This window comes from Argiope bruennichi, chromosome 3 (genome assembly GCF_947563725.1).
Source record: "Argiope bruennichi chromosome 3, qqArgBrue1.1, whole genome shotgun sequence".
NCBI lineage: Eukaryota > Metazoa > Arthropoda > Arachnida > Araneae > Araneidae > Argiope > Argiope bruennichi.
This window is the reverse complement of record NC_079153.1, coordinates 73,451,136-73,463,145: the sequence shown is the minus strand read 5'-3', so window position 1 is coordinate 73,463,145 and position 12,010 is coordinate 73,451,136. Positions and strand designations below refer to the sequence as shown.

At 26.9% G+C, this 12,010-nt stretch overlaps 1 protein-coding gene across 12 annotated transcripts in view; it reads right to left on the bottom strand.

The window, feature by feature from the left end:
• The window catches only part of LOC129962641 (disks large 1 tumor suppressor protein-like), a 402,450-nt gene that overhangs the window by 356,778 nt on the left and 33,662 nt on the right, over window positions 1-12,010 (bottom strand). The window contains exon 1 of one of the 12 annotated variants that reach the window (XM_056076517.1): window positions 8,698-8,999. The exons of the other annotated variants lie outside the window; for them this stretch is intronic. Coding sequence (XP_055932492.1) covers window positions 8,698-8,874 — 177 coding nt within the window. The 5' untranslated portion in view covers window positions 8,875-8,999. Of the gene's footprint in view, window positions 1-8,697; window positions 9,000-12,010 lie in introns of those variants that run through there. 12 annotated transcript variants of the gene reach the window in all.

The following is a 12,010-nucleotide window of genomic DNA, read 5'->3' as shown; positions in this document are numbered from 1 at the left end:
ATAAAGTAGCTGAAAATATGTTGTTTGGAAATGTTTATATAAATTAGAATTTGACCAAATATGAGTGCTTGCCGGAACATCAATATAGAATGTATGGGAAATATGAAGACTGTGCATGTGGACTTGATATTGAAATAATCACGCTTTGTATTTATGAAAATCCCAAATAAAAATGAATCAGAGAAAAAATATTTTCCATGTTTTTGTATTCTAGACCATATCAAAAACAAATGAATCAGAATTTGAACTTCAATTTACATCTGAAAATTTTGGGGGGTAAATTTTATTTGTAATAGTTTTAAAATTATTTTCTTATTCTGATATATGAGCGATATATAATGATGAATGTTGATGGATCTTCCAGTTGGTAATTGCTATATAGATTTTCAAAGATCAAGTATGACATTTTGGTATTTTAAAATCATGAACTTTGGTATCATTTCTCATGGTTTCTCTAAACTTTCTTCATTTTTATAAATGGCAGAAACTAAACGAATGGAGGAGCTATGGTGTTTAGAAATTGCATCATAATGTCTTCCTTGGCAGAGCAGTTTGCTGCTCGATTAATCACCGGTAAATTCTGCAAACTTAGGTAAGACGGTTATCTTGTCTGATTATCCAAAATATCCAATACCATTCTAAGATCCAAATATGATTCATGAAGTGATTAAAAGCATAAAATTGAAACTCATGAAATTGTAAATTGTAATATTATATCCTTTTATCTTATGGCTGACTTTACAGTTGAAGATTTTGATCATTATTGCATTATGTTTAAAAATTTATGTATATATTTGGTTCTGAATAAAATATTTATGTTGAAAATATTTTCATTTATAGAATTAAATTTCTTCATCAGTCGGTATAAATATTAATCACTCATTAACAGTCAGAAATGTAGAAGAGGGTGCAGTTTTAGCAGCACATAAAGTTTTTATTTATTACGGTAACACGCGTCAAAAGGCAAAAATTAGTTAAATCAAGTGAATTATCGCAAAAGTTAACATTAAGAAAATCACTATTTATTTTTAGACAAACAGCAAATATTTGCAATTTTAATATATTGGGCTTTGTTCTTGAAACCCTGTATATATGAATGAGATAAGATATTTACATTTTTTATCTCAATAAGATTTAATTCGTTTGTGCCAAATCTCCTTCTTTACTAACCTGGTTTCTATTTGATAAAATTTAGTATATATAATATGTTCCACTAAAAATGTTTTATTGGTTTATTTTCGATTCCATAATTTTTTATGTTTGAATGGCAATGGCAATACATTCATCCGATTGGATTATCGAAGGTAAGTTTTCTTTCCTCATCACGTTTTTAATTAGCCGACCAAATTATGAAATATATTCTATTTTGACAAAAAAAAAAAAAAAAAAAAAAAAACTGAAAAATATCTGCTATCTACAACAATATCTGTAGTCAGAAATGATACCAATAGGCAGTGACTTAATTCTTCATATCGATCATAAATTTTGTGCAACTGTTCTCATAAAGAGAAATTAATGAAAAATATTTTTAACAATAAATTACCTTCATTCAAATTATAAAAAAAATTCAGAAAAAAAAATGCTGCATAAAATGACTATAATAATTGTACTTTTACCTCAGGGAAGAAGTTAGTCATAAGATCTTTAATCAAAAAACGATTTTAATATCATTTCTCAGTTATTATTAATGTGAGAAATAACATGCATAGCTTAGGAAATCTCTGAATTATATTAAGGCTGCATTATCTTGTTGACAAATCCACAGGTTTGGGCATAGAAAATCTCGCATTTGATACCCCCCACGTCTTTTTTGGTTATATAGATCCACGGAGAGATGCGACATATTAAATCAATAAAAGCCAAACAATCATCCGCTAACATGGTGGAAATGAAACAGGTCGGGTGAAGTCCGCGTCATCTAGTTATGGTCTTGAACTGCAAAGTTCATAACCAAATAACCTTCACATTGGTTCAAATCGGGACTAATATAATCAATTGAATTAGCAGAAAAAATTAGTACTGGATTCTCTCATTATTTAGTAATGTAGCTGCCAACCAAATTTGAAAAGCTTTTTAAGATGAACTGTGAGAGCATTAGAAGAAAAATTAAGGTATGGCTATTTCATTATATTTTATTCGAGAATTTTGTTTTCCTTTTCAAAATGGAATGACAGCTATGTAAGACAGCTCGACAAAGAATTCTTTAAAATTTGTACAGGTTAAAAAAAAGATAAAAAATAAATATTCATTTTAAACAAAGAGAATGGACATGACACTGGTGTGGTTTTGTTGTTTGAAATGTTTTAACACAGGTAAATGTTAAGAGAGAAAGAATTCAAAATGAATAAGATAAAAACATCGCTTATAATCCATGAACTTTTTTTTATTGTTCAAATAAAAAAAAATTTCATAAAGTAAAGTAAAAAGTTCAAAGTTTGTAAGTTGGAAATACGTCAGTGCATGAATTCGATCATGAAATAAAGTTGAGTATCGGAAAATGGCATAACGAAAAGTAATATAATTACATAAATCCCCCCGATAATTAATATTGACGTAAAAACATTGAATTGTTGTATTTTTTACCTTTCACGATATTGCCATGACAACAACAATAAAAGCGATCAAGTAAATGAATACATGAAAGTTAAATTGTATCATTGTTTATAACTTTGGTAAGCAGAACGATATTTTACGCATATTTTGCGTTAACATACTTATTCTTAGAATCAAAATTTCGGTAATATATTAATTAAATATAATTAAATTATTTTTTCTTTACAAAAAGAGATTTTTTAAAATTATTAAAAGAAAAAATCATTCATAAACTGTATCATGTTTTTTAAACCAGGCATCTTGTTAAACCAATTTCAAGTCGTTCTGAAAATGTTTGACACTGTGGCCACAAAAAGGAGTGAAAATCCATTGCAAAAAAGTCATATTATTTAAGAGAAAAAAGAAATTTCTGAAAATATAAAAGCATTGGACACCTTGAGCTAAATAATTTTTTTAAATATTGCTTTTTCTATTTTAAAATATGAAATGAGAATTTAAAAAATAGCTTTCAATTCGTGCCTACTTTCTGCTATACGGAGAACAAGAAAGTATTGTAATGATCTAAATTCTCGACCTGGAATATTTGATGTTTATACATATTTGTAATCTTTTTTAATCCCGAAAAAAGAACATTTTTGGGGTCAATATTATTATACCTACATGTCAGTTTGTCTATCTCTCTATGTGTGATTTAATTCAAAAACTTCACAAGTTGAATGGATAAAATATGTCGTGTAATTCTTTTATCAAAACTTTAAATCTATATCAAATTTTGTTTAAAATTGTCGAAGTAACATTGTTGTTAAATGTGTATTCGACTTTTTCATTGTGTGCAAAGCATACATAAAAAAGGGCATTTCTTTCTTTTAACAAGCTTTCTGCCAAAAAAAAATCATTGTACTTATTCTTTGCCATCAACGTCGAATCAAACAATTACATACATTTTTAATTTATACTTTGCATTAATTAATGTTGCGATATATCCTTGAGAAATATTATACATATTTTTACTTTCTACAAAGGGAAAATATTATAAGCGTCAAAAACTTCAAATCTCGACATTTCAAACTTATTTGAGACGGAAAAAAAAAAGTTTTTTTTTTCTATTATATCTGTCTGTCTTTCAATCTATCTTCAGAGAACACGACAACTCAAAGAAGCTCTAAGTCAGACGGATTAAATGCTAAGCTCTCTATGTTTCAAGCTGCCTGATTTCAAAAAACACTTGGAATTATATTTATCTTTTTGTGAACAAAATAATTCAAAAACATTTTGAGCCAGGCGAATAAAGTTTGATATCTGGTCGTTACTCCAGTTTTGCAGATTTCTATCAAATTTTGAACAAAATTCATTCAAAGGTATTATTAGTCAAATTAGGCATTATACAAGATTTTACAGACATGTTAGATTTACTTATTTATCTCTCTAAGAGAAATAGCTAATCTCTCTACGAGTATCTCAATCGGTGAGTAAAAATTCTTTTCAGATCGATCTATCAATAAGATCTTATTATAATGGTAAAAATTATTGCTAAGATTTTGATGAAACTTTGTCAATTAGTAAAAAAGGGAACAGTTCTATAGCTCATAAATTTATTTTAAAAAGTTAACTAGTTAATTATTTAAATTTGAAATATATTTAAGACTCTTTATCAAAAACAATATTCCTCTTTCCTTTCATTAAATGCTAGTTTTTTTTGTTCATGAAGCCTACTACAATTTGGAATTAAAGTCAATCATCAATCAATCGAAGTTTTTGGCAATCACCAATAAATATAGAAAAGGGAATAATATCTTGAACTTTAATTGGTTCAAATGTTCATCCTAAATTCTATTGGAAAATAATACATTTTATATTACTCATTCAAGAGGTAATTTCAAAAATTATTTATCCCAAATTTCATATCCAATCTTTCAGAAATAAAGGAATAACACTCTATTCTTTAAAAGAAAAAATGATACATTAATATATTGATTATTAACCACCTTTGGAGACCAGCAAGTACCCCGGGATTAATGCTCGCTAAAATTTTTTATTAAATATTTTTGATAGCTTGGTCTTTTAATAGCTACTTCAGCAAAATAATTTTAAGCTTAAAATTTGATAGATATTATCGATGCTTTAAGACGTTCAGTTCATTGTACTCTATTCCAAATTAATTTTCTGTCAGTACCCGGAGAATTTGAGCTTGAAATTATAGTGGAAGTGACTAAATTTCAATTAATATAAAAACTTTCTTTGTTAAAATTCAAACATGTTTCATAAAAAATATGAGTGCAGAAAATAGAATCGTTCAGCATTGAAGTCTTTTGTACACAACAGAATAATTTTCATAATTTATGCAATATCTCAAAGAATTATTCTATAAAAATTTCTCTGATACAACATAAAATTAAATTTTCAATTTTACTTCCAAAAGAATTTAAATGACGTAAATAATAATATATGATTTTGTTTCGATCAATAAATATACTTCAAAAAATTATGAAGTCTGAATTTTAAATAGTCTTTTGGCCTTAAGGTATTGAGCAAAATATTCTTGACACTCCAACTTATAAATTTAAAAAAAAAGTTTCTATTTTCTGAGATCAAACCTGATAGAATTATGAAGTTTTGAATATCACTAATTTAGAACAATTTACATAAGAATTAAATTAATTAATTTCATAATCTTAGATCAATCAGTTTTGGGAAACTCTCTGCGTTGAGTGGGGTTTCTTCTTTGAGACGGTCGATTGAATGGTTTAATATCGCATGTTTTCATAAGATAGTGATGTTCAAATTTTCATAACTCATTCTATTCACTCGAAATAAAGTGGATTTTACTTTTTATTTAAAATCATTCGCCTTTGACAACAGCTGGTTCGCTGGGAGTATTCGTTATGGTCTCTTTTTTTAATTTAATTTTCTTTAAATCGTGTAAATACAGCTTCAATTTCAAGATTCCGAAAAAATATCAGACATTAAAACCATGTTATTTTAATTATCTCTTAAATATGCTCTGTTTATTGTGGACCTGCAGATACCATCTACTAGAGATCAGTTCCATGACTTCATGGCGCTATTAAAACGTATATATTTAGTTCATCTATCTTCTGAATTTCGCAATATCGTAACTTTTTTATACGGCTCGTAAACCACACATATATTAAAGAGAAACCTTGTTCTTTAGCTTTCAGCAATGGAAAAAAAATCACGCTATCAAATAGTTGATGACGCAATGAAAACGGTTTCAGCTTCAGGGCAACTATGTAATCTATGATTGGAAGTCAGGCAAAAAAATATTTTTAAAAATTACTAAACATTTAGCAAAATTTAGCACGATTACTAAATTAGTATTATCAAAAACATAATTTTTTAAATTTTGAAACGGTTTAAAATTTACTTTTTTTTATAATATTTTTGGAAGTTATCACGGGAAAATAACAAAATTCAGATCAATTTTTATTAATTAAAATTCTAGTCAAAATTTCAGAAAAAAAAAACTCACTCCAAGGTGCACACTTCCGACCTCCAAAGTATACGTGTGCACATTTGCAGGTATATATGATCCACTGTAACGATCTGGCTTAAGAGCGCCAACACACACGTTCATCTTTATTATTAGTAGAGATAATCATTCTCAGACATAATAAATATGTGTGCACTCATTGTGAAATATTTATGACATTAAAGAATTAAAATACCCAAGAACATTTTTGTTCATGTTAATTCACACTTTCATGACAAGCCTATAAACCCAAATTTCCTAGTAAAATTGCGATTCAAAATGGTACTATCGTTTCACCAATGATTTGCAGAAGAATTCGAATTTTAAACTAATTAAAGAATTTTTTGAGGATGAAATATATTAATAAGAAAACTGAATGATTATATTCTTGTTTATACATTTTATACTGAAAAATATACTAAAATGCCAGTAAATATGTTTCCCATATTTGATTTGAAATCGAATAAGCATTATTTTTTTTTTCATGCTGATGTCATAATATCCGAAATACAGTCTATACGGAAATGTTAAAACAAAAATATTATCAAGGAAATTATTTAAACTCACTGATCCATGTTTTTTAGATGAAGCGTTTCGACATTTTTCCAATAAAAAAATTGTTAAATATACCATAAACATAGCTAAGCAAGTCAACCATGCAGCTGCTCGCATTAGTTTCAGATAATATTCAGAATTAAACGTCTTTCTTGTTGTTGTTGTTTTTTTCGATATAATTTACACAGGAATAAATTATCTAAACATTTTTTTTTATTTGAATATAAAAAAAAATGTTTGCAATTTTACTTTATCAAATATTTCGCTTTTATGAAAATTTCTTTCTTTTCATGAAAAGCCTTTGAATATAATAATAATAATTAAAAAGTAACAAAAAGAGTTTCATATTGAAAGGTTTTCGAGGAAAAATACGAAATAAGTGCATTGTTTTATATTGCAATTTACAAAGTTGCTTAAATTGCATTTTATATGCATTCCATAAAATAAAAATTTTAATCAAAAATAATAATTTTATGCGTGTGAATGATACCATGCATTCAAAATTTTCCTGCACTGTCATTTTAGAATGACGAAAAAAAATAACAAATAAGCATTTTAAAAATTCAGTTAATTAAATAAATAATATTAATCGAATTAAAACTTCGGTTATAAAATTAGCTAGTATTTCCCTTTTAATTTAGATTTAAAAGTTAGTTTTTTTTTAATGATAACATAAATGCATCTCTTGCGACAGTTATTATAATTGTCATATGAAAATACAAATTTTTCATATTATCAGCATAAGAAGACATTTTTAAAACAACAATGATCATTACTAGATTATACTTTCAACTTTAAATAGCTCTTTTTTATTAATGTCAAAAGATTTTTATTTTTTATTACACTTCAAAAATATACATGCAAAAATAATGCGATGATTTGCAATATTCCTTTTATTGTAGAAATTTTTGCTTAAAACATAGCATTCTATTAATAATAAAAGCTTAGTAAGAATTTTAAAAAATTGAAATACCGAATATGTAGGGAACGATGATTATGATAGCTAGTTAAAGTAAATAAATAGATTGTATCATTCTCTTAATTTATGGTACTGCCATATATTATTTAAATACAATAATATATTTTAAAAGCTTTCCACTAAGTTTTAAAAAATAACTTACGATTTAAGATTTTTGTAAAAAGGCTTAGAGAATTAATTTATAAATTATTTTTAAGTAGAATGGAAAATCAAAGTTCATTGATTTATATTTTATATCTTTAACACATTATGTCTATTTTCAGAATACACGTATAAAGAAATAGTACATTGAAATATGTGAAATCACAATAGTGTATAGCTAATTTAAAGTGGTGAAAACATATATACATACCTTAGATTCAAATAATTATATAATTGTTAAAATAAATTTTTAAAGATATTAAAAAAAAAAGAGTTTGTTTTGAAAGAGAATTTTGAAATAGTATAATTTTTCACCAAAGAAACTAATTTAGAATTCGATTCTGGCAGCTTGAAAAATTATTTTCTATGCAAAAAATATCACTGTATATATGAAATGTTCAGGAAAAATTGAAAATAACGCTGTAAAGGACTTTTTTTATAATCTTAAAAAATTTTAATGAAAGCAAAAAAGGCTTAAAAAAAAGAAGGTTTATTAAGTCGTTTGTTGACATTTTAAAAACATTTTCGACGCTTAGCTTTATCTGTTAACTAAGAATTTTCAAAACACAAATAAATACTTAAAATCTTTCTACAATATTATAGTTTGATATCAAAATGGAAACGAGAATTCAAAATATTTAAACAAATTCTAAAGAATCGAAACAATCGAATTTTAGATTCTATTCAATTAATAAGAAATACGTTTATTAGTTTTAACATTTTTAAATTTTAAAAAAAATCTAGATATTTATTGATGAAAATTATACAAGTCGATATCAAAGTGGCAACGAGAATTCAATATTTATTTAGACAAATTCTAAAGAATCAAAACAATCGAATTTTAAATTAAATTCAATTAATAAGGAATACATGGATTTGATTTAACTTTTTTTTAATTTAAAAAACTCGAGATATCTGTTGATGAAAATGTTATAAATTTATACAAAATCTTCACACATTAATCAAAATTTAAACTTACCCTAGTCAAAGCACAGCATGCGCATCCCTGTGTAGGTGCTTTAGGAGGTGGTTCTACTTTAGCTGCTTCAGCTGCAGCAGCTTGCTTTTTCTTTCTTTTCCGAATTCGTCCAGGAATGTACTTATAACTGGAAAAACGACGACGAGAAGTTCGAACGATTGATACCCAGTCAATCATTGCGACTCACGGAATTGAAAACGAGTAATCCTTTGGAATAACTTTTTTCTCTATTTGCAAACGATTTGTAAGCTTTTTTTTTCTTTTAAAAAATTGATCTTTAAGTATTTACACTTGTTTTGAATAACAAGATTTTTTTAAAGAAATGTATATTGCCAAATTATTCTTCTTAATTATATTTATTTATATTAGAGACAAAGATCCATAATTCTTGGAAAACGCATCGTTACTACAAAAAGAATCATGACAAAATTGATGGTTATAATTCATGATTCGTCATTATATCAACAAACGAGAATTATATAATAGATTCCAATAATAAATCAATCATATAAATTATAAAATTTCACCAAAATGGCTTCTCATGGAAACTTCCTTTATTTTCTTTATAAAAGAAATGTTCTCTTAAACGGCTTTTCCACAAAAATTATCTTTCCATATTGTTGTTACATATTATTTTTATCTTGCTATTTTCTGATGAATTTTCTGTCATGATTAAGCTATGAACATTGTTCTGTTCATAGTAAAGTAATAAAAATAAATCATTACAAAGCTAAGCATTTATTAATAATGTTGACTTTTACTCTAGAATCGAATTCTCAGGAAAATTTGTCGGATTAAATACAAATCCATTTATCATCAATTTATCTCATCAACGCTATATGTGATACGATATCTTTTTCGATAAATATTACGAGGATATTCAAATTACGAGGAATTCATTTCTTAATATCTTCAAGTCTGGTAACTGCTATCCACACTTTGCATATGAAAGAATCAAAAACTGTTAAGGCCACATCAGCAGATGATATAAAGCTGAAATAAGTTTTGATGAAAATTCATCTTCAACTAGCGCATAGCTTAATAAATTGCATTGGAGGAAGGTTTAATTATATCTAATTGAATATATTTGCTAAGTATTACGTGATTACTTTATATCAAGTTATGTGATTGACAATTGAAGGTAAAGTACTAACTACCATTTCAGTGAATGATTCATACATTAAGTTGCCCCCATCAAAATAAAAAAAAGACCTATTCTTGAATAATATTCAAAGCAATGGCATTTGTACTGGTTGATGGAAATTTCATACTACACTACATTGATCAATTCATATGAATCATTTGTACTTTTAATCAAGGCATATTATCTGTGCAGTGATTCCAGTATTAAATGATTTAGTTCAGAAAAGAATATTCTTTCATGATGAATGTAGGTTTCAAATCAATTCTGCATTAAAATACTTTATTTTACAAGGACACAAATTTATATATCACCATCAAAAAAGCAAAAATATAAGGCACTGTAAGTCGGCAGCAAATTAAGCAGCTTCTGTCATTACCAGAAATAAAGTTTCATTTTATAAGTATTAAATGCAAAAGCTAGTTTATGTGCACTCAATACACATCAAAATAAGCAAGGTGCAATATTACACATCTAAAGAAATGCCTTGATATTTGATGAAAATTCTATTTAGGAGAATTCTTAATAAATTATTTAATTAGAATAAAAAGTCCTTATATCCTTTTACTCATTAAAGAATAAATGATTTTCAAATCTCTGACAGCAAAACATTTTCTTAATATTTTTGATGAAGTAATTAGAATTCACCGTAACATATGATTTGACTGCAGAATTTGTAGAAAACAAAACAAATGGCCAATCGACTCTTATAGTCTTCTCTCTGACGTAACGGATGTATGGAATGAGACGAGAAAGATTTCACATTCATAAAACACAAGAGCATATTCCGGGAGAATACAAGGTGCAATACACGTGTCGAAGCAGAACATTTAGTGCAAACACATCGATTAGAATTTTTATAAACGAGCACAATAAGAACAAAAATTAGCTTCGCGATTTCGATTCGAGAACATGTAATCACAAACAGATCATTAAACACGGAAGTTTTCACACAATAGATGATTTTCACGCACTATTTTGCAGCCGATTATCCAAGGAAAAGACGGGAGCTGCGTGCAAGGCCTCCTTGTCCGGAGCATCCCTCGCGAAGCAATGGTATCCCACTTGTAGCGGAGAGACGCCAGACGATTTCTCTCCGCCGCCAAATCTCCACAGCGCGGGAATTCGATTGCTTGTTCGGAGACATGTTGACAAGAATCTGCTCATCAATTGAGTTGGCGCTAAAGAAAATTCATCTTTCTAATATCGGTGGCCATAAAAAGGCTCATTTTTAGGGTCATAAGTCCTTCCGATCGAGAAGTAGGGGGGGGGGAGGGTGCTTACCCATAAAAGCGCCAAAAAAAATCTTTTGTTTTAATATAGAATAAACAAGATAGCTACGCCCTACAACAAGCAAGTGAGGATAAAAATTATAATTCAGGTTTCGCTTTAAAAGACAAATCAATAATATTGAACTAGATTTTTTTCTTTTTTTTAGTAATGACATCTATGTTAGTAGATAAATTTTATTTTCTTTCAGATTTTTTTTTCATTACGTATGAAATATTTATTTTAGAGACCATGTTTTTATTATTCCCCATATAAATTATTACTTTAAAAAATTTCATCTAGGTTACATTTTAATAACGATTCCTAAATGATGATTTTGTTTCATGAATTTAAGCATTGAATGCTCTTTTAATTTAAAAAAAATAACGGCATTTTAAAAATAATTAATTTGAAATTAAAAATATAAATTTAAAAAGTAATTGTTTATTCTGTAAGCCAGACGTTAAAAAACTGCGTAATGAAATAATTAAAATTTATAAATACAGATTCAATCTTACCCACTTGTAGATTGAATCTGTATTTATAAATTCAACTTGTATTAATTTTCCTGAAAATTCCTTTTTACATTGAATTTTTACGTTTCCTGTACTTCTTAAATTCAATCAGCTTAATTAGTTGAAAAAAAATTCTATATAGGATATAGATATATTCGCGAGATAAAAATATGGAAGCTGAAGTGAACAAAGATTGATTGATCAGACAATTTACAATCGACTAAGTTATAAATTAATTTGCAAACGATATAAACAACCATAAAAACAAAAATTTAAAAATTTTAAATAACGTTTATTGATTACACTTTAGACAATAAATAAGATTACACGTTATATTTTTGATGAACTAAATATAAATTATTGTTTTCGATAATAACTAAACATAATA